The 24,034-nt window shown below is 45.8% G+C and overlaps 1 protein-coding gene across 1 annotated transcript in view; it reads right to left on the minus strand.

Annotated features, from left to right (window-relative positions):
- The window catches only part of diaph2 (diaphanous-related formin 2), a 360,351-nt gene that overhangs the window by 323,604 nt on the left and 12,713 nt on the right, over positions 1 to 24,034 (minus strand). The window contains exons 4-6 of the mRNA XM_067247259.1: positions 23,563 to 23,739; positions 18,110 to 18,214; positions 13,708 to 13,728 (exon numbers count right to left, since the gene is read on the minus strand). Of these exons, the coding sequence (XP_067103360.1) occupies positions 13,708 to 13,728; positions 18,110 to 18,214; positions 23,563 to 23,739 (303 nt within the window). The remainder of the gene's footprint in view (positions 1 to 13,707; positions 13,729 to 18,109; positions 18,215 to 23,562; positions 23,740 to 24,034) is intronic.

Genomic DNA, 24,034 nt, shown 5'->3' on the forward strand with positions numbered 1-24,034 from the left:
CTTGGATGGTCTGTCCATGTTGTAATGAAGCCTGGGGTTTACTCCTCAGTGTATCAATCAGTGTGGAAGATGCATGGAAAGCGGCAGGGCGCATCAGCACTTTCGAAAGCGTAAGGGTCAGCAGAAACTTCCTGGGCCCTCCGTGCACCAGCGACAGCCTACTAACAGAATCTGGCCATCTGTTTAGTATTTACATCTATTTTTCCATATCTGAACAAGAAGGGAGAGGGGATCCGATGGAACTCTCTGGTGGGAAGCTGCATCCATGAATAAGATAAGAGGCCACCAGTAATTACATTTGAGGGGTTTAAATAATTATTGTAGAGAGAACTTACTGGAGGAATTTGGACTTTGAGGGTTTAAAATATTAGCATTCTTATTCTTTATTTAAATGATTCCCTTCAGTAAATTATGACAATATGCTGCAGTAACTCGAATCAACTAATGTTTGCATACTGTAGAGATGGTGTTCTCTATACACAAATCTCTAAATCCACAATGTTTTATCTGCTTTTGAAACATTTTATAACTCGACACTTTGACATACATCTTTGTCTTAGTTTCCACTAAGTCCTTGATAGTTCCATTCATAAATCTGAATGGAACTGCCATCAGGATCAACAGGTATTCAGTCCTTGAGACAGCTGAGAAATTAAGCCGATCAAAACTCATGGCCTCCTCTGCTTTTCTTACTAATTATTATTTCGCTGTCGAGTCAAACACCCTGGTTGCCTTTCTTTCCTATGGACAGCCACACAGCACATAATGGCTAACAAATACTTGTGTCATGTGTAACTGTCAAGCTCAAGTCAGGGAGAAGAGGGAAAAAGGAAACAAAATTACAATGATTAAACTAGTACACTTGAAAAGACTTGTGTTAACCATGCATGGCGAATGGCTCGCACAACCAAAGTGAGGGCATCATCTTTAATCAGTGGGTAATTTATTGACTCCCATTTACACAGCCATAATATGAGTGATCAAGCCCTCCAACCGTAAAATGCAATAACCCAGGGAAGTGTTTTGTGAACAAAGGCAAATAACAAGGCCCACACATCATTATGTTCCCCTCATATCCCATTAGAAAGACTCCAAATGGGGGTTGGGGAGGCGGAGATTGGTGGAGGCCGTGGGGGGTGGGGGGGCGAATGCACCTCGGGTTCATGTGATGGTTAAGCGTGTCAAACAAAATGACACTTCCTCACATGCCCATGTTCCATTCAATGGTTGAAATAACTCAAACCACCCCCCCACACCCCCAACACATACAACCACAAAAATACAAACACACAATGACGCAGAACGCCAACAAATGGATATATTAATCGTGCATGGTGTTACAGCTAATGCCTGAGCCTGATGTTGAGTGCAGGAATCTATTCACACCACCACCAGTGCTGTCTTAAATGCACTAAGTATAGATGAAGTCATTACAACCGCCCACAACCATCTTTCTGAAAGGAAACTGGGCCATTTAAGACGGCATCCTTACAAGAATAGCTCAGAAAGCTACTAAGACCTGGACATGGTATGAACGTTGATTCTTGGCTCACCGGAAGATTACAATTGTTGCTTGTTGGAAGCTAGGCGGAGGGATGGGGAGATGGTGGGAAGGAAGATGGGAAGAGGACAAGAGGCAGGGGGGAGGTGTGCAACATTTCTTTCTTGACAAGAAAACAACAAGTACTTGTCCGTCAAGGGGAATAAAGTTGTGTAATTGGCCGCTTCCCACAAGATAGGCTGGAGTTAATAACAAACTAATGAAAAATTCATTATGCCGTGAATAAAACAATTCATCCAAATACCAGACGACTCGTCTACATTATAATTAAAATGGTGACTCTCTATTTTCATTAAGCTTGCCACTTTTTGGGGGGGCATGGAGTGAAAAAAAAAAAGATGGAATGATGGAAGTTGCATCACGAGTGTCCGGTATCCAACCGATGCATCAGGGACCTTGGGTAGAGAGGAGAGACGCAACAGGTGCAGAGCTCTGCTGGAATCAGAGAAGCTCTCCACTTCAATTAGTGTGTTGGGAGGCAGGAAGGATGCAGTAGCACTCTCTGCATTCTTCTCTTCTCTCTCTCTCTGTCTCTCTCTGTCTCTCTCTCTGTCTCTCTCTCTGTCTCTCTCTCTGTCTCTCTCTCTGTCTCTCTCTCTCTCTCTCTCTCTCTGTCTCTCTCTCTCTGTCTCTCTCTCTCTGTCTCTCTCTCTGTGTCTCTCTCTCTGTGTCTCTCTCTCTGTGTCTCCCTCTCTGTGTCTCTCTCTCTGTCAATTTCCTCCTGTCATCTCTAGCACTGTGTCAGAATATCAGTTTTTCTGTCTCTTTATTTGTCGCTCAAGCACAATGTATAAAGAACACTCTACAAGGTCCCATCATAGGTCAATAAAAGCATGGTTCATTGCCATAAATGTCAATACTGTAATGATGCATACACTTCCAGTCATCCTTGCTCTCCGGGACGGACCTCAAGAACCATATTCTATCCAGACAAAGTAACTGAAAACCACCACTAACTCTTCACCTCTGGAAGTTGTATGCACGCTACAAAACAATAAACAAGATGCCTTGTGTCCGCCTGACTTCTCTCGCTGCCTCTACGCCGTTGACAAGTACAAACACGCGGATAGGCAGACATGTGAACGCCACCGCCGAGCTAACGAGCGCACAGTCAATGCGTCTCCATTCAGCTTCCCCATAAACGTCCTCACTCGCAAACAGCATTAGCATCCGTCTCCAAAATATTGCTCTCCCCTTCCACACGTCCCATCATATCTAACCCGCCAACCCAACATATGGGAGAGAGGAAAGTTGTGGTCGTTTGACCCCTGGGAGCAGGTGGGGTCATGCTAATGCGGACCCATCATCTTCCCAGCGCCATTACGATGATCAATTCCATTCTAATGAGATAACATCTGGAACAAAGGGGTCCTAATAGCAGACAGCTGCTGGCCAACGTGAACTCATTAGTGGAACTATCAGATGCTGACTAATGTGGTGGCTAGTGCGCCAGGCTCCGCCCCCACCCACCTCTTAAACACAATCTACTGAATATTTCATGTGTTCTCTTCCATTAATGATGAGGGACTAATATCAGTAATAGCTGTGAGTGTTTGATGCTCCGGTGAGAGAAATACTACTGTACTGCGTTCAGACTTAGAATGACTAACAGCCATTGAGCAGCAACAAATTGGTCAATTAAGGAGAAAATCTGCTTTGAGGAAACCTTTCAGTTTATTAAATAAGTTGTAAATCAATCTTCAGAAGGGAGTGGAAGTCATCTGACTTTAATGTAGGAGAGAGAGTGTGTGAGAGAAAGCATGAGAAAGAAAATATATAGAATGTGTAGAACCTGTAGTATTGTAGAAATTACTATGTTAAGCATTACACTCTTGATTAAAAATACTTAATAAAAGCAAGCCTCATTGAGATTATCCATTAAAACAAGCACAAATCGTGGAACACTGAACTACTTCATCCCACCTTGCAGTCTCAGTAAGCAACAGGCAGACAGATTATTAAAAGACAGGGTAATTAGTAATTAGTGTCCTGTCCTGTACAGTCCCGGCCATGTCTTTGTTAATCGTTAATAAATGTAATTACTCCAGGACAGTTCCAGAGAAGAAAGAAAAGTACTGTGACCATGATGAATGTATTCACTAATAGAACTAATAGAACGGGGCAAAATCAAAAGCTGTTTTTCTCACAAATGCAAAGTTAATCTACTCTTTGTCAATGCATCTTTTATCTGTCAATAGAGCAGATGTTCCATTTCCTTCATGTTCTGGATGGAATCAGAACTTTACACAACGTCTTAATTCACACTCCTGAAAGCATGGGGTAAGTAACAAGTGCATGAGATTGTTAATTAATTAATATATGAACTCACATCTGGCTCACTTTAACCCTTGGTTTGTCACTATCCTCATCACTGGAACTATTTCACATGATATCTAGCTTCAATTTCCCCCCCAAAATGAATCTTGCCATTTATGGATACAGTATATTTATGGTAGGCTACAAATACAATAAACTGTCTCAGACATTCATTAACATTGCTCCAGTTCCTGGAAATCCAGCCCTTTTGAAAGGCATTCATGTTTAAGTGTGAGGTATCGGAATACCAAAAGACTGCATTAGTATGGGCGTTTGGGGGAACAGGAAGAAATAGCATCAAGTTTGAGTGCAGTCGACACTCTTCAACAACACTTTTCCACAGAGAGTATGACAACGGCAGTAAAAAAAAAAAAAAAAAAGCTCCAACTAACAGTAATTGGTTTTAAAATAATAGAATTCATTACAGTTACGGATCTTGTTCAGAACTGCAAACAGGAGGGGAAATATTCACTGGAGACTTGGTCTGAACTGCTTAACTGAAAACCACGGGGAGATGAAAGGCATAATTCAAATGACAATTTTAGAACCCTTAGTTCATTTCTACGAGAGGCTGGGAGATGTTGCCGGGATAATAGCATCAAGATTTCTCTGTTCTTTTGTTCAACTTGCAAGTCTTAGGATGGAACTTTTTTTTCTTTTTTTTCTTTCAATTTCTCTGCTTTTGTGAAAGCAAATGCCTAGTCCTGACACAGAGACACTGAGGGTGACACACAAACAAGAAAAGTGGTAGGTGAGAAGCTAACAAGGACAACATGTCTGGTCTACAATAGAAAATAACGAGTGACAGTAATTCTGACTGTAAAGGCTAACATCTAGGCTTCACGTTGCCTTTTTTTTAGGGGGGAGCGTACACATCCAAACAGGCACTAGCAGCTAGCTTTACAAAAGACATCATCTCCTAGGACCAATACAGACATAAGGAGACAAGCACGGCCATCTCTCAACATGATTGGATGTCTGTTCACCCGCTGGGTCTATATCCAACATCAAGGACATCACCATTTGGAACACTATACATCCACCATCAAATAACCCTGAGGCCAATACTCGGTAATTGGGTCCGTTCTAATGGAGCGATTTATACGTTTTACACAAGACGAGGCCAACCCAGAGAAGAAAGACAGAAAGGAGGAGATGGTTGAGATATGTTTTTTTTTTTGTTTGTTTTTTTCGTATCCATTTGGCACAGACACCTGAAGAAAAACAGGGGCCCACCATATGGTCGCGTTTTAAAAATTGATGTGGCATGCAGGCACCTGAGTGGGTATGATGGTGTTGTTGGTGGCGGTGGGTGGGGTAGGGATTTTCTGCCAGTCTAGTCTGAGGAGACAAAACAACTTGGGCAAACACGGCAGGTACCACATAGCCACGGCTCTGAGTGTGTGGCAACAGGCCTGCCACCCACACAGACAAGCACATCAGACTGGGTGGTTGTGGGGAGAAGGGGGGAGAGAGAACAAACACAGGCAGAGCTCTGAGTGGCACAGCTCCGTGGGGAGGTTGGAAGACTTTAAGAAACAGAGGGATGGAAACACGGAGAAAGAGCGAAGTGCATCGCTATCTATAGTGTATCTCTGGGTCTGGGGGAGGGAGATTACAACATTGAGATTTGAAGATATGAGGGCCATTAGAGAGATGTGGGGGTGTGTGTGGGGGGGGCAGGAAACATAAACATATCGGGAGTTAAGCAGCTCTGGAAGAGTGAGCAATGTGTTATTAGCAGGAGTGGCATTTCCTTGTCACTATGGCGCCACAATAAATAATTCAGATCTGATGACACTCAATGTCCGGTCAATACGGTGGGCCTGTCGATAGCAGGCGTACGGGGGGGGGGGGACTTCTTTGCCATCTGACTTGGTCAGAGTGAAGCGTTGGAAGGAAATGCCAGGAGGACGGAGCTGAAGCTGGCTGTCTCCTGCTACGGCAGACGCCGGCTCACTTGTGAGAGTTTTTCAAGTAAAGAAAACAATGAGGAATCTGTTCTTTAACACCTCTCTCCCTCTCTCTCCCTCTCTCTCCCTCTCTCTCCCTCTCTCTCCCTCTCTCTCCCTCTCTCTCCCTCTCTCTCCCTCTCTCTCTCCTCTCTCTCTCTCTCTCTCTCTCTCTCTCTCTCTCTCTCTCTCTCTCTCTCTCTCTCTCTCTCTCTCTCAACGGAGGCTGGACGTATTGATCAGGAGAAGACAGATCCATTTGAATGCTGTTGAGGCGTTTCACACTTATTCTCCCCTTCAAAGATCAGACTTCTTACAAATGGTATTAGAGGGTTCGTCTTGTGTGTGTGTGTGTGTGTGTGTGTGTGTGTGTGTGTGTGCGCGTGCGTGTGTGTGTGCTTGCGTGTGTCCGTGCGAGTCCTCTGGGCTAAAAGAAACCCATTAGGTCAGTTCCATGGCAACAAAGCCCTTATGAACTGGACTGAAACAGGATTCCGATGGAATCCTACTGCCACCTAGTGCCTGTAGTTAATACACCCCAAAAAAAAAAAATTGTTGCTGCTGCAATCTAACCACATGGATCTAATGTGAATCAATGACCAACGACAGGGTTTATAGCAATGGGAGTGATACAGCTTCTAAAAGAACATAAAGTTCAGAACCCAGCACAATTGGCAGAGCGGTGGAGCTCTCTAATGACAAACTGGGCCCTGCTCCTTCAACCTAACTACACTGCTAAATTATGAAGAACGACGGCAGGTTGACACTCCTGCATCTAGAAAAGTCGAAAGCTGCCAGTTGACTGCTGACCTCTGTCTCTTAGTTGCCCTTAGAGGAAAACTGCAAAGCAGACAATAATACAGTCAGTGATCCTGGTCTTGATCATATCACCAATCATTACAGCAGGGAAGGGAGGAGGGGGGGGAGGGGGGGTGCAGGAAGTTGGCGGTTGATGACTCGATTATGAGGCTTTTGTCTTGCCCGTCCGAGTATGACAGGGGTGTGAAGGTCTGAGGCGGAAAGGAGAGGCTGGTTGTTAGTGATATGCTGCCTGGGCTTATCGGCCGAGCGAAGGGGGTCTCCCATAGGGGGGGCAGGTTTAGCAACAGAGGGATTAAATAAGCTGGTAGCTGGCCATCGACATGGCTCCTTTCACCTGGAGAGAGAGCAGTCCTGTTTTCTGACACCATGTCCTTGTGAACCTGAGAACTGAGTATCACGAAAGGAGAGACAAGGAATTTCCTGGTCCTCCGTAGATGATCACTGTGGTGAAATCAACAGCTGTTTTAAAAGGGGCGCTGATGTCTACAGACTCGCAACACACACACAGAGACGAACACACTTTGGTGACCGCTACCCGTGGTCAAAGGCAAATGCACATATGTTCAGCCGTGCTGGAGTCCTACTGTGTTTGGCATGGGAAGTGCAACTCACGGGAAGGGAAAAGTCGCAGAGAGGACATCAAAACACACCCACACACACAGAGACAAACCCACACAAAAAAATCCCGCGCACACACACACACACACACAGCATGACATACCGAGACGCATCACACACTCCACGTCCCCCCCCCCCAAAAAAGCACCCATAAACAAAAACAAACAGCTTACTAAATATAAACACTGGATGTGCGGAGTGTGAGAGGGGGGGTTCCGAGCTTTAAAAAGCAAAGAGAGAAATCGTGAGCCCAGGCAACCATAAAACGTCGAGATCCACCCGAATTTCACAGCTGCATGAACAGTTAAAGCAGACACGTTGGGTTGCGATGGGGGATGCACACAGAGAGGCGGGCTGTAAAAATATGCCATAAACTTTATGGAGCCTAATGCAACGCTGCGGGAGAATCCTGCAGAGCCGGCGGAGTCGTGGAGTGTGTGAGAGAGCCGAGGGGGAGGATGTGCCACTGGGAGCGTAGGCTGGGCTCACCCAGCCCCATTACTGGAAGTCCAATATCACACACACACACCCACGTGCTCGCGAGGAAGTGCAAACACACCCAAACATGTACAGATGCACGCAGTCCTCAAACACGCCAGTTACCACACGGATCTCCTTTTGATCTCCCTCACTCCCGTCTCGCGCTCTCGCGCTGTCTGTTTTCCCGGTTTCTCTCTCTCCCTCTCTCCACTCTCCCTCTCTCTTCGCTCTTTCTGTTTCTAGCTCAATCTATAACACAGTACTAAGACAATGCAGCCACGTTTTAAAGGAGCATCGCTGGAAATAACACTGACCACACACGCATGCTGACACACGCACGGTAGTGCCACAATCTCTCCTTCAATATGAGCATATGATGCCCACTCTAGCCAGCCTTTCATGTTCCCTTCAAAATAATGAGATCCTGCTCTCCTTTTCTGATAGAACGAGGACTGATGTTTCTGTCCCTTTGAAAAGACATATGTGAGGCATAATGTCATTATGGAGAGAGCGGTGGAGAGAAAAGAAAAGAAGAAGACAGAGACAGAGACAGAGAGAGAGAGAGAGAGAGAGAGAGGAAGAGGAAGAGAGAGAGGAAGAGAGAGGAAGAGAGAGCGAGACAGATGCATGCGTCTAGCCCCTCTGGGAGTCTAGCCCGTCTGGGAGTAGGAGTGGTGAGGTCGGGGATCGTGGGTCACATCATCCACCCCTGGGGAGGCCAGTTCTATATGTGTTCCACCTGACCCCCTTCACCCCCACGGCTCCGTGTACAACACGCCCAGCAACCAGGGCCGTCTGGAGGCCCAACCCTCTGAGGAGACGCCCCCGCGGGTGTTTACTGGGGTTTGTGTGGGTGATTCAGCTGCCGGCTGCATACACACAGTGCTGTGCAGTGCATGCCATATTCAATGTAGTCTATTCTACAGTGGTGTGGGACCACGCTTAGGATTGCGGGAGCAATTCCTCAGAAACCCATTGTTGGCCTTCCGTGTGAGGACGTTTTCAGTCCCTGTCTAGTTTGAAAGTGGTTGACAGAGGCGTATGGGATAGAGTCTAGGACAATGCACTCTAATGGTCAAAGTGCATTGTGTTCAAATACTCTCTGAAACAGACATAATCCCTCTCAGAGCTCGACAAAGACCGGATCAATCAAATCTCACTTGACATTTGTAAATTAGTACTTTGAGGGAGAGTCATTAAAATTGAATGCAAAAAGGTGTCCGAGTGGCAAGTAAATGTTGAAGTATTCATGAAAAAGCGCTCAGACAAAGGGGACAAATGAGAATTACCTTTGTATTACTTTCAATCCTCTTGAGCCTTGGGCTACTTGAAATATGACTGATAGTCTAGTCAAAGCACAAACAAAGAAACTCATTCCCTCACACTCAGCATCAAGTATAGTACTGCTCATCCATTAATCAACAACGCAACGGCTTACAAAGTCAAATCAGGCAGCAAACCTTTTTTGTCAACAATTGTGTGTTCGCTGGTCTTCAATGCTACAAACAAAGGATCTGATTAAGGTTTTTGTATTTGACGTGAGGTTGTGTGTGGGATCTACGGCCTCAGCTTAAAGGTTTGGGAAACAGCATCTGCAGTATCCTGGTTCTTCACTTCCCGCTTCGCCCAGTCCTGGACCTGCCAGAGGATAGCTGAGACCAGGGGATGCGTCCAGCTTCCACTGAATCAATTGAATTATCTGCCATATCTTCAGAAAGTTAGATATGTCATCCTAATATAATATCCAGGATGCATTAAACCCCAAGCAGATACATCCCAATCAAGCTAGTTTCCGCTGCTAACTAAAGTCAATTTCAAAAGAAGTCTGTGGTGACGTGTCCAGGGGCAAAGGGGACATTCACTATTGATTCATTTTTCATCCCCAGTCTTTTCAAGCACCAAGGACATATTCCACATCAAATCTGCTCCGAGCTCCATACAGTTTAATAGCATGTTTAAAACAAAGGAAAGTCTTTTCTGGTGGATAGGTGTGGATAGTAGAGGGGGATTGAAGGGATTCAGCCTTGATTTAATTCAGATTCCCCAATTTTAAAAAGAGCCCTTCACAGACTCTCGGCAATGGCAGAGGCAAGGATGGCAACCTGGAAGAAAGAGGAAGCTCTTTCTCTCTCCGGCTCTCCCTCTCGCTCTCCCTTGCTTTTTCAGTCACACTTTCTCCCTCTTTCTCTCTCTCTTCTCTCCACTCTGCAGAGGCCTTAACCAGGGAGCCACAATGAGCAGGAGTGCATCAGGTGATGATAAACCTTGGAGCGTAAGCGGGGCTGGATACAAAGTTGGCCAATGAAACAAGACGAGCACTGACTCTGATGCCAAGGTTATTCATCTGCTTGGGAACAGCAGCCTTCCCCCGAGCACACAGACACAAAGACAGGAGAAAACACAAAAAAATTATAAATTAAATCTAAGATTAAGTGAGGATTGTTCAAAGTCATGCCTCTGCAAGAACATTGGAACACAAACGCAAAGTGGCAATGACGTGTTGGATGGTGGGATGTGTTCAAGGGAATGAACCCAAAGTTAACTAGACTTCCTCACAAATAAACAATACAATGTCTATCCACAAAATAAAATAAGAAATCTGACCAGAATGTTGTCACACCTTCGAAGTCCATTTCCGTCTAGGTAAATGGATCCAATGCTAAATGCTAGTGCCTGTAATATTCAACCAGCTTCTCTACCCCAATTCCTGTTTAGCTCAGAATCATAGTGTACAGTGAAAAGTATGAAACTGGTGAGTTGACTATATTTATCTTGAGTATGTCTTGTCTAGTTTCAGGGGCAAAATCACCTTGGAGAAAGCTTGTGTTGCATTGTGGTAGGTGAATAAGAAGAGGATTGAGGGGTAGACTTTGTACATCGACAATAAATAAACACTCAACACAACATTTCACAGGCAAGTGCTGCTACACTTCAGTATATCGTCATTATAAAGTGACACATCACCTGGATACATTAATGAAGTGCTACCATTCTACTTCCTGTCAGGGGGGGAGTACAGTGCAATGCTGTGACCTAGCAGAAACCCAATTTTCTGATTTCACAGATCAAATTAGGTAGCTAAATTATCACCATCAAACACATTTCAGTGACTGTATGCCGTCTTGGTAATGAACACTGCTGGCTGCTTTGGTAAGGAGACCTCAATCCAATCAGGCAAGAGCTCAGTAGAAATCACGTTACCATTCTCGCGGGAGGCCCAACAGCCTGTACACACAGAATACATTCCCACCTCCAAAAAAAGGTCATCCTTACAGACCAGTCTTGGCTGCTGTACACAAGGAAAGGTCATGCTGGGCATCTCCGGGGGAGACCAGATGTAATTCATTTTAAATGACAAGCTTTGTCCATTATTCCAGCAAACAAAAAAGCATGATTCCCCAAAACCTATTCAGCTATCATCAAGCCTACAGCCTCCAATCCCAGAGGTCTAAGGTGTTTCTGGCTGACACGTACACACGCACGCCACGCACGGCAAACCCACACAGACCACCACCACCTGACATCTACAAGCTGGGCCAGCATGTTACCCTGGAAACAAGCCGTCTTAAGGGCCTGTCCAGTCTTGTGGATATTGATCTCAACCACTGGTCTAGAGACAGCCTGTACAGGTCAAGATATAGAACATTCCCTCTCTTCCTTATTTCGCCTGGCAATCCTTGTGTTGAAACCCTCCACAGCGCCATTCAAACTGTGACTCCTCTCCCTCCTCGCTTGTCAATAGTGGTTTATGAAGCATGTGGGGAGGAGGGGGGGACGGGAGGCAGGTTAACCTTACCTTGAACCACTGACAGCGGTATTGATATGGAGCTGTTACGACACGCCGGTTCAAAAGTGACTTCAATCATCTGCGTGGTAAAATAACTTGACCTATGGTCAACAGACTTCAGAAGGGTATCCAGACAGCCAGGCCCAGGCTGGGTGTACTCCGCCTGCAGGCATCCTGATCACCACCTACCAGGGGTCCTCATCTTCCCCTCGGCTAGACGGCAGATGGTAGATGAGGCTCAACAGCAGCGGTGCACACACAGACGCACGGCGGCCGGGGCTGGATTAGAGCCAATTCACACCAGCGCTTGCCCGCCAGGCTCTCTACCTGGGAAGGCTGGGGTGCCAGAGAGATTTCACGGCGCAGACAGAAGAGTGTTACAGGCTCCCTATAGACCTCCCCCCACCACCACCACCACAGCCCCCCCCCCCCACCTTCCCCACCTCCTCCCCTCCCAAGCACCTCTGGGAGGGCTCCCTAGGAGGTGCGCTGACAGCGTGAAAATGGGAATCTGCTGGTGGCGGGCTGGGGCTGGCTGTTCAAAGCTGCAGCACAGCTAACTGAGCTAAACACTCTCTTCTCCCGCTATCTGAAGGTTTTTCCTTTCAGTGGGGAGGTTTGTGAGTGACAGCTCCTCAGCGCAGACCCCAGGTTCAGCCCACTCCACGGGTCGCAGGTGCAGGTTCTCAGAACGAGGTCAGGAAGGTCCAAAGAAAGAGCTGGATGCTGCAATACCCTACGAGTTTACAGATCCTTAAGAGTGAGGGCTGTTTGGAGAAACTTGAAAAGTAGCCAACTGCATCTTAGATGAACAGGAATTTGTGTCATTAAACTCTTTTCATACTCCATTCACTGGACGTCAAAAGATAGCCCCTACTCCATATCCCCTTTTTCACATGGTCAAAAACTACCCTTGCAGCAGAGATAAGTGGACACAAAAGAGCAGTACAGGCAGGAATCGATATATAAGACTTTGTGGAATGATTCAAAGTGCAAGGTTTTTTCTTGGTACACCAGTGGAGCATGGGCCAGGTCACAGCTTTACCTTGTCCTCATTCCCTTTCAGACTTGTGGTCTCGTTAATCCTAAAGGAGCCCTCCAAAAGCAATAAAACACCTTAGAAAGGTGACAATTCACAGCCGCTAAAAGCAATAGCGGGGCTTTTCAAAAAGGTCCCTTCAATGTGCTGTGCTCCACACAAAGGCAATACAGTAGAACAGCACTTTGAGAGAAATTGCCAGAGCAAATCTGCAATTACCGCATTACAGCGCGGAGAAATGAAGAAGCATGGGCTGGCCTTGGCCAGTGTATATTTATAAAGATTATTAAGGCCGTTTGCAAAGTAGCGGTGGAGAAAGAGAAGTGACAGTAGCAACAAAAACAAGAGTGTACGTTTGTGGGACTCGGCTGACATGCCTTAATGGTGGCGGATAGTGACAGGGGGGTTGACAACAAATTCAAATATATTGCCGTGAATCCCCAGCCACTAAATTAAACCAGCTTCACATCTCTGTTGGCGGGAAAAATGCACTCAATATCTTTGCCACTGTTGAATCATTTGTGTGTGTGCGTGTGTATACTAAATCTAATTAAGTGGTACATTCTCCCAGTGTGTGCCGTCTCAAGGAAAGAATGAGCACAATGAAATCCATTTAGATGCAAAACGTTCCAATAAACAGATTAGATTGCAGATTATGATTATTTGCGTAAAAACTATCCCTCATCTCTGGTATTACAATATTTAAATGCTAATATGGGTTAGTCTGCAATCCATATCCAAAGAAAAACAGCTTAAACCAACAAAAGGGTTCCCAGTTCATTTTCAGGCACTATAATTTAGAAATCTTTCATTTGAAAGTGTTCCTATTTACATGCAAGAATTGTGTCGACAATTTATAGCCTTTGCAAATGACAGCACATTAGCAATATCAAGGCTCGAAATTAAAATCCAAGACCATAAAAAATGGCCTCCCTTGCCTTACGGAACAAACTTGACAAGGCTACATCTATTCAAAGGGAGAAAGAAGAGAGAACAAGGGAAGGTTGGGGAAGGTGGAGGAGGAAAAGGGGAGGAGGGGGAGGGGGGGAGCAGGTGGAGGGGGGCAGGGGGGGGGGGGGAGATGCATGAGAAGAACAAGGCTCAGAAGCCAAATAAATAATGGGCTACTTACCGCGACTTTGCTCCCAGTTATCTGCATGCAGCGGTCAGCGAGGAGGAGTTAATGTGTGAAAAGACACAAACAGCACAATCATTAGTAGGCCAGAGTCACCTCTCCTCTCTAGAGGCTGAGGTCTTAGCGCACCTTATATTCACATTACACACTGCCCTCACACAACATAAAGTACTACATACTAAACAGTCTACTGCACCTTGGAGTTAAGTCTTGGCTTACAGTCGAAAACACACGAGAACACAGTGTCAGTAAGTTTGGAAGCTCGGGATTCAAGTTTGGTTCACTTTTTCACTTGACTGCTTTGTGACTCAATGTAGTAACAGGCAGTCAGCATTAGGATTCCACGATGGATCGTTCTAATTGGGAAGTATTTTAACGAGAACAATAAGATACAACAAATGATCCACCCAACAAAACCCAACAGCTGTTTTAGCTCATCGATTGGTGCAGCATTGACACAACAATGAGTCTTCTGTGAACGCATGCAGCCAGCAGATCTGCTTCCAGAGGCCAAAATCAATCCACTGCCATCTGCGCTTGACTTCAGGTGTCAGATGTGTGCGGCCCACTTCACCTCGGGCCAGTGCAGTCAGCGTGATTTGGGGAGTTTAACCTTGTTATCTGTCAATAGTACTGGAGGAGCCGGGGCATTTTCTATTTCGCCTTCACCTGTCTCGCAGTGGGAGGGAGTCCGTCAGCCAGGTAAATGTATTTTCTAATCTGCAGCTGAGCATAGCTCCGTGCCAGCACACTCAGAGAGCACGGCACTGATCACAGGAAGTTACAGTCACACTGCACATCAAGACATCTCTCTCTCTCCTTTCTCTCCGCTTCTTTTGCGCGATCTATCACACCATCCTTCTCCCCGTGTTTTTCTACCAGCTCACGATCTCTCCTGCTGTTCTCTCCTTCTTCCATTTTGGTCGATACACCATCATCCTCTCTTTCGTTCTCCATCTCTCTCCATTTCTCATCACCGCGTCACTGCTCTTTCCTTCTCCCTCTCCCACTTTGTGTCCATTTGACACTCCGCTTCCCTCTTCCTCACAGAGTTTATGACGGCCATCAAGTCGTAAATCCAGATTTGCCCTCGTTCACAGATGAATCTAGCATGTCATTGTGTAACTTTGTGGAATCCATCACAGCAACCGCATGTTACTAGGGACCTTGAGTCACAGAGCAGTGAAGTAAAAACAGAGAACAACCAGAAGGACTTTTTATGTTGTTGTTGTTGCAAAGTGAAAACTTGTTTTTCTTTGATTTGTTTTTCACAGCTTGACCAAGATAACAGACAACGTCTTGAAACCTGAGCAGACAGATGTCAGGGAGGAGCCTGAGGAGGAAGAGACCTTTGCTATCCAATGTTTTGCATGAGGGCTAACAACTTGTTCTCGCTGAAAAAGCTTTACTATTCTTGTCATGTAACAAAAATACCTGTGTGGCAATAATTGGACAAATGTTGAAAGTTACTGCTCAAGTGTGATATGCTAATATGCATCTCAAGAGCACCATTTTCGAAAACGGCTTTAGTAAACAAACTTCATCCTGTCAGATTATGAACAGGGAGTATTTATATCCTTTGTTTAACTATCATTAGGATTATAATTACCATTCCTTATGTGTTGGAAATACTTTCATGTATTATTCATTGAAACAGATAACAGTGTGACAGAAGAGACTCTGCTGTCTCTGAGTAACTGTCAGCTTTCATTGTGGTAAGCAGGAGGCTGTTGGTCACGTTCCTTTGAGACACACGTTTATTTAGACCGGAATCGTCTCACAAAAAATATATATATGCACACTGACTATATATGCACACTCTGAAGCAATATATCATATCATAATACAATTGGTACAAGACAGTGCCCCCTACATCCCAACCCCAAGACCCTTCCCGGACATCCTTACTCATCCTGTGAGACAATGAACATTTGTTTTGAAACCCGAATGATAAGAATAGTTTAATGTCTTTTCTGAGGACAAAGCGGAAGAAATTATTGCATTAGCATGAAAGGCATGCTTTGGCACATTTAATGACAGGCATACATGCAAAAGAAATAGAAAGAAAGCAAGAGAGAAAACAACTCATGCAAAGTCAATGGTGAAGGACATACATTTACTGCTCTCGCTGCTTTCCACAGAACAAACTGCTTATATTCAAATGATCAGGGTCAATCAGTGTAATATAATTCTCCTTTGAAAAGATATTGCAGTTAGTGTTAGGGGGAGGGAGGCGGTTTGGTTTCAAGGTTATGGCAGGGGCACCCTGGCAGCAAAGAACGGTGGGGGGGAACTTGTCTAGTGATAGACCCAGGAGGTGGTAACACAGGGAGAAAATAGACTACTTGTTTCCTAAAAACTCGTATTTAGAAGTCGTAAACAAACTCGTAATCAAGTCTTATTTGTGATTATCATATTTTTCTCCTAATAGCTGTGTGGAAATATGCAACAGTCTATCAACATGCTAATGAAGCATTACAGAAGAAGGATGATCCTATTGTGTCAAGGCAAACACAAAGGTTGTGGGGAAGAAATTAAGATACTACTCAACTATTGTGTACCCCCCCATCTCTGGGTACAGCTGATAGTTCTCACACGTGAGAAAAAAGTTAGTTAAACTCAATTCACATTATACTACTTGACAGGTTCAAGTCGTGTAGGGATGGATGCAATACAATTGTTTATGCAGAGAAAACTGGAGTAGTGAAGGTTGAATATAGGGCTGTCTAAAGCAATCTCACCTTTCTCAACATCTTATAAGGCTTCATTCAAGAAAGTTAAAAGCCAGGAGATAGGTGGTGTGTTTGAGGGAGTGGATAAGTGAATGGATGAGTGCATGATGTTAGTCCATTTTCCTGTAAAAAGGAAAACTTCCTTTGTAGCAAATCAGGCATACAAAGTTGATTCTCAAAATACTGGGATTCCATGAGGCGGCAATCATCTTTGAAAAAGAAAGAGAACACAAAGCTTGAAGGCACATATTCCCCCTGCGTCCCAGAAACAATCCAGCTTTATCCCGTGGTCTGGAACAGCCGTGTTAATGTCACGCCAGTCAGTCAATCAAATATTAGTGAACATTATTTTCCTAATGCTCAGTTAAACAGTTTGCGTCTCGACCCAGGCTAATTTAGTTCATGCTAAATTGTGTTAAATCTACATACGTGTAAAACAGCATGTGTGAGTTATTGTTAAATCAATTTATCATCGAAAAATACTTAGTTCTTCAATTAGAGACCATAGACCTTGAGATGCACACATTTAAGCGTCGCTCACTCACGGACTGAGCACCCCAAGGTTTCACCTAGAGGAGTTTAATTGGGATTGATAATCCTGTGTCTTCTTCATTTGCCGAAGCCAGTAGGATTTTATTTATTTTTGACTGGGGGACGGGATTGTGCTCTGCCATGTAGCAGACAGCACTTATCACACAGAAACATATATGTCCCCTGGACGGCTAAGCTCATGTTAAGCTGGTTCCCAGCCCACTCTTGTCACAGTGCTGTGTGTGTGTGTGTGTGTGTGTGTGTGTGTGTGTGTGTGTGTGTGTGTGTGTGTGTGTGTGTGTGTGTGTGTGTGTGTGTGTGTGTGTGTGTGTGTGTGTGTGTGTGTGTGTGTGTGTGTGTGTGTGTGTGTGTGTGTGTGTGTGCGTGTGAGAGAGCAGGGGGCTAAAATAGAGCCTGGCCTTTTTTTTTCATCTCACCAGATAGATTATCTTATTCATTTGAATAATATATCAGTGCTCACAAAACATAATGGACCCTGTGAAGAATTCAATCATTTCTGATGATCATCATTATTAATAATGTCAGTTAATTAGCATAACAATGAGATGGGTAATAAATGATCATGTCAAAAGGCTGGCTGAGAGTTGGAGTGGCTAGGACAGAAATCACTTCTCTTCTATGTTTCTGTCATTCTCACCTCGGCAAGAAGAACTTCATAAAGAATTCAAGACGAAACCACTGGATTACCGTGGAACGCCTTGGATTTACTCCTCGTATTGGTTTAGAGTGATTGTGTTTCCGATTACCCAGAGGGGAGTGGTGACACGTTCCCAATTCGAATGAATTGATTTCCACCCCTAAATATAACGACACTGAGAGTGCGGTAAAACAACACCAACACGTTGATAAGCACCCCGAAAAACATCCGGAAAACAGAGAAGCGGCAACCCAAAGACGGAGCTCTAGTCAGAAGACAAAGAAACAGGACGAGAAAGACAGAAATGAAGAGAGGGCAAAGGCAGATCACGCTAAATTCATTATTGCAGTGTCTTGGATATATATATATTTTTTTTTAATATATTTTTTAAACCTCCTCCTCCCTACTAGTGCTATCTGCTGTGATTCTGTCTCACAGAGCCTTGTGGTTTATACAGTGGTAGTCCTAGCTCACTTACAGATTTGGCAGTGGCAGATATGTACTGGACGACCATTTCTCGTTTGGTGCTCAGGTCCTTCCCACGAAGAGGCGCTTTCCGCTCTTCGTTCAAGTTCATGTCCTCCTAAGAACACAAAACACAGGCACAGAGATTAAGTGCACGCATCCTATTTCTTGGAAATAATCTCGTGCTCTAAGACACTTCATTTATTTGGACAACTGTCTCTCTCGCCTCTTCTTCCCTTTTGTGGAGAGGACCGAGAGGCAGTCGGAGAGAATGACAAGGCCACAGGTATTGACAGGGATAAGTACTGTATCCTCTAAAAACAAGAGGGAGAGGGAAGAGTGGCATGCGTTACAGTTGCGTTATACAGCAGAGAGCGTATCAAACAACAGCAGTATTGTGGCAATGCAATCACTTCTGCGGAGCAGTATCTGAGTCTTATTTGTGTATTATCCATAGGCTACTTTCATTCTGCTTCACAAAAAGGCCCTTTCATGTCAATGAGATGAGGGGATGGAGAGGGAGAGGGAAAACGAGAGAGCGAGTGAAGACTGGAAAGTGCACTAAAAGCTGGGGGAATGACATGATGATTCAGATGGAGGTAGGATATTTATCAGGTCCACTTTCACACAAAGGGATGGACAGAATAAGACGTGAAAAACCCTGCTCAAGTTTGACGAGAGGGTGCAGTTCCTGTGGAGCCATGCTGCCCTCTGGTGGGGACCAAGAGAACGGCGCCATCGTGAGGTACCCTGAGATGGTGGTGCACGATGAACGGGCCAGATAATAACCTTGAGGTAAACGGAACAATAAATTACCTCAATAACAAAAATACTCAGCAAGATACAACTGTGAAAACTCCTGGGATTCAATTCCTCTTCCTCTGTTTGGTTTTGTTATTTACTTTGTGCTGAGCGCTAACTTGGCACACCACTCCAGAGTACCAGGACCCAATCTCTCCCCTGATATTTCCTTTAACCAACACCCCCTGAAGCTGAAAAGTCATTAGCATCCTTGTTGGGGAATGAGGCGAGGGGGGGGAGGAGGGGGGAGTTGAAACTTATACAATTGGCACACTTTTGTCCCTCCATTGGACGAACTGGCAGCAGCTTTTTAATTAATCTCTGAACTATGCTAATCTGGCTGCTTAATTGGTATTCAATAAAGAGGCAATACATGGCAGCGAGAATAAAGAGCATGTAGTCATAGGGGACGGGGCCTGCGGGGGGGGGAGGGGGCAGCAGGAAGGGGCCAACTGCAAGACACAGCCCACCGCATTCCGCCTCCAAATTATTTATTATCCATTATTAATTAAATCCTCATAGGTTTGTTTGGAAGAATCCCAAGATGTCTCTGGCTATATCCGCACAGGGAAGTGAAACGTTCACCAAAGCAACCAAGCCAATGACACGGAAGTTTTCTGGGAGTGGACAAGTCTGTTGCCCTTCCCCTGTCTGGCAGGTGCTAGAGCCAATCACTCCAGGTCAACAGAAAACACTGGAATCAGCATTCAGAACCACTGCTGAGGGACAGCCCAGTCAGAGGAAATAAGCACCTCAAATGGGCAAACATTATGAACGGAATGCTGAGCAATATGCCTGCGAACGCAGCTCAACCCTGCGCCAGGCCCGGGCCCTTGGGCATCAGGAGTCGCCCACTGCCAGGGATAATTAACGGACAGCATCATATCTGCCTGCACACCAAATGGATATGGACACCAGCCAAGCTCCTGGACGAGGAAAAGGAGGTTCTGGGGGAGTAGGAATGAGGAGGGTTGGGAAAATCCTCAACTGTGACAAATCGATTATTTTGTCAACTGCCCCCAAGTTTGATTCATGGGGGAGGGCACAGGAAAAGGCACTACTCCTCACTAGTTTTAGTGTCCTGATGCGGTCTATAACTGCCACAGTATCACAGTGTCTTATTACCAAGAGTGCTTCTTCTGGCAATGGGGCATAGGGATATGAAACCCCCAACCAAACTAGCAGGGCATCCCCAATCCAACTCACTCTTTCTCCCTGGCACCCGCTCTGTGACTCTTTAACTCTGATTCTTCTCTTGACACTCTCTTTCTCTGTGACTCTTTTACTGTGTGACACTCATTCTTTCTCAGTGACTTTCTCAGTGACTCTTTGTCTGACACTTTCTCTCTGACAGTCTTTCATGTGGCAAGGGACTGAGGGGAATCTTTATAGGACTAATGGGAAGAGAACTATGGGAATCAGCATGGGAGAAGAGTGATATCAAAGTACTGATAAATCACAGCCTCTGCTCACGCCCGTCGCTGTGACCGTCTCGGAGAGTGTGTCTCCGAGACGGTCACAGCGACGGGCGTGTCAATGGCACCATCCACACACGGTTAAGCGGGTGGTGTCTAGACGGACGGTAAAAGTGACCGTCTGACGTTTGGTGCGTTCCTTTGCGTGTCCCCGAGGCGTCCTCGCCGGTCACCCCAACCTCCTCTTCATCCCTCAGCCTTATCCTCGCAGAGACATCCCGTGTGAATGTTAATGAAAGGGATGCGGCGGGGAGGGGGGGCGGCGGGGGGGGGGGGGGGGGGGGCGGCGGGGGGGGATAACCCCTGGCTAAATGGTGATGTAAACTGTTGTGTGCAGCCGTGTCATATCCCGTCTGGCTTGTCTCGCGGCTCGAGGCCGAACATTAAAAGTCCGCCGTTGCCGCTCCTCGCCACGTTTGACTCCTTTCTCCAGGACGCGCCGGGAGGATTTCATCAGAGGATTTACCACGGTGCATTTTTATCAGGGGCTCTGGGGCCCAGCTGTTCACGACGTCCGGAGGAACCAAGGACGACGCACGCAACACAAACTCCTTGCAGGTGAACTGGAAAGTACTGAAAGTTGATGTGCTCTCACCGAGCTGTGCTTTTAATACAGCCTCCTTCTCTGCAGGCTTGAGCAGTGAGAGGGGGAGCTCATTTAGGTTTATCTGTCACAAAGTGTTGCTGTTTTCCCAGAACCTTGACACGACCGTATTATGTGGTTTAGCCAAGCTTTAAAGTTCCCTGGGAGAAATGTTGCCTGCAAGTCATTAAAGCACAGCAGACGATCTTCCTAATACTAACAGGTCAACGCTGCAAAAATCCTCGTCTACAATTATAGATTTTCAGAGGGAAAATATGTGCTAAAAGCAATCAATTATTAAGTGTGGATAGCTCAAATAAAATGAACTTGTTATACATAGTATATTATGAAAATGTAAGAAGAAGAAATAACACTCAAATCGTTCACATATGTAAGGATAAAAGCTGAAGTATAAAGTAGTACTTCCGCTATGCCGGTTGAACACGACTCACATTCAAGCACTGAGCGCATCATACAACTCCAACTGATGATCCATTTCCAGAGCAAAAGCTATATAGTCTACAAGACTGGGTAACAGCGGCTTCAAAGCCACGTGAAGAAAAAATGACTCCTCTCTTGATTTTATTGCCGTAATTACACTTTGGACGAGCATATTGCCGGCGCGACACACATTACCAACGCACATGCTTTCCCTGTCGCCCGTCAGCTGGCAAATTGTCTGAGTTTAATGTCACGGTGCTGTGGGCACAAACATAGTAATTGAGAGGTGGGCTGAGTGACGGGAATGTGCACCCGGGCAAGAGAAACACTGAAGAGTCCCAGAAAGAAAAGCAGCAAGCCACCACATCTCTCTGGCCCTGCCAATAAAGCGCATTGTATGAGAGAAAGGTACACACGCACAGCCACTGAGCCCATGCAATGAAGCCAGTGTAATTCAGCTGGCACTTCAAAGAGATGGGCTGAAAGCTTTTTGTTAGATTTCAATCCCCTGGTATACAGGGGAGAAGGCCAATTTCTATGGAGTAAAAGAGGCGATCGCAAACGAGAATTCGACCTCACCGACGGGAAGGAGTCGAATTTAAAACCCGTGTTCTCAAGAAGATGGGGTTTTTAACAAACTACAGAAGAGGCACATTGGAAATGTCCCCACCGTTAACCATTCGTCACAGCCACAGGGACAGAATTCCAGATTCCGGAACAGTAAGAAATGATGTTGTTTACGGAACAGGTACTGTAACTGTACAGCACATACTGCAAGGGGAACAAAGAACTTTGTTCCACCATTAACACTTACTAGTGTTGGAGAGCTTAACAGGAGTCAGGCTACAAAGAGATGGATGGGAGACTTGAAGGAAGGTCAAGCTCCACAAGGGGGCAGGGTTGCGCCTCATCATGAGGCTTCAATAGGAGAGGCTAATAGACAGCCAGTCTTTGCTCAATTTCTGTTGTGTCGGGAACTTGCATGGACGCATTGCTACTACAACTAACCATCAAAATATTTCAAACCAAAGTACGTGTGATTATAATGACGTGATTACTAATGTGACAAGAGTGGTGTGCTTTGATTAATGTGGGTAGATTCATGGGAACATGTCATTATTTAACAACTTGGGATTGGCCAAAGTGAGTGATACTATTTACCTACAAGTGGACTGTAATTGAAAGCGCGGGTGACAAGGTGACAAGTGGCATGACGTGCCTGAGTTCACAGCTGCAGCGTGGCACGAACCGGTGATGAGCTGCTGAAGGATGTGGTCGGAGGGTGGTGACAGCTAAGTGGTGAGGAGAGAAAGGCTTGAACCCACACACTGGGTTCACACCAAACCCACAACGCCACCTCAATCTCTCTCTTCCGCTGGCAGGAAAACACCACAAATGAAAGACTTTGAAACTCCCAGAGCTGGCAGTCATAACAACCGAGGTCAGATGTAACAAGCTGTTCACTAGAGAGGCCCATCAGGCCATTTTGTTCGGTGGCAAATGTTTCGACTGTTTGTGTCACTGGAGGAGTAGAGAGGGGCAGGGCAGGACGGGATCAAGGAATCAAGATTCTCTCTTCATTGTCAGAACATCAACTTGAAATAACAAGGAGGGTATTCCAATTAAATATCAAGCTATTCACATTCCATATATCACTACTTGGTGTGATATGATAAGAGGTAAAAGGCCTATTACCCTATTCTAAATCCGTTCTGGGGGCATGGGTATTCTCTAGCCACCGTGAGTAGAAGAGAGTGGGGGTGATTAAGAGCGGAGCCAAGTGAACCTGAGGCCCGATGTTAAGTAAAGAGTCCCGGCAGCGTGACACCCATCGTTCCTGTGTCAGGGTTTGATCCCAGTGCTCTGCTAAGCATCCGAGTGATTCGAGAGCTGTGACCGCGCTCTCTGTGCACTCGAGCAGGTAAGTAGAGCAGGGCGGTTTGAGACTGAGGGGAGAGCCGACTGCAGATTAGAAACAAGAGACGTTAGAGAAACCTCATGTCGACAGCTGATTTTTGGGGTGACAGTGACTCATTTCCTCTCGTCAGCAGCGGTGTCGCGCCACTAGGTGTGTGACTAGTCCGGATACAGACGATAAGAGAAAGTTCTGCAGTTTCGGGGAGGGGGGGGGGGGGGGGGGGAGAGAGAGAGATCTCAAAGACTCACCATCATCTTCTCAAAGAGGTCGTTGATCTCCTTCTCCGAGAGGTTCATGGAGCGGTCGTCGAAGAGGGGCTGGGGCGAGGGCATCTCCGTCTGGATGGACAGGGGGTCTGTGGAGTGCTGGATGAAGGGCTTCTCCTTCTTCATGCCCGTCTTCCTGAAACTGGTGATCCGATCACGCTATGGGGGGAGAGAGAGGGTCAGGGTCAGGGTCCAGAGAAGGGAGATCAATCGACTCACAATATGGCGCTACTGGTTCACTACTTCTCTACATTGCCTACTGGGCGTCAATGACGACGAATTGAATGTTCATTACCTGAGTGTACTTTGCTGGGATCATGAACAAAATATCGTAAGGAACTGTTTTTAACTAAGAAATAATGCCTTTCAAAGATGGCACAATGCCGTTCACACAAGGTAAGGGGAACTTACTGTAGAGTGAGATTTATGGATTTCACTTACCTTCCCAACGGTC

The sequence above is a fragment of the Osmerus mordax genome, chromosome 12, assembly GCF_038355195.1.
Source record: "Osmerus mordax isolate fOsmMor3 chromosome 12, fOsmMor3.pri, whole genome shotgun sequence".
Classification (NCBI taxonomy): domain Eukaryota; kingdom Metazoa; phylum Chordata; class Actinopteri; order Osmeriformes; family Osmeridae; genus Osmerus; species Osmerus mordax.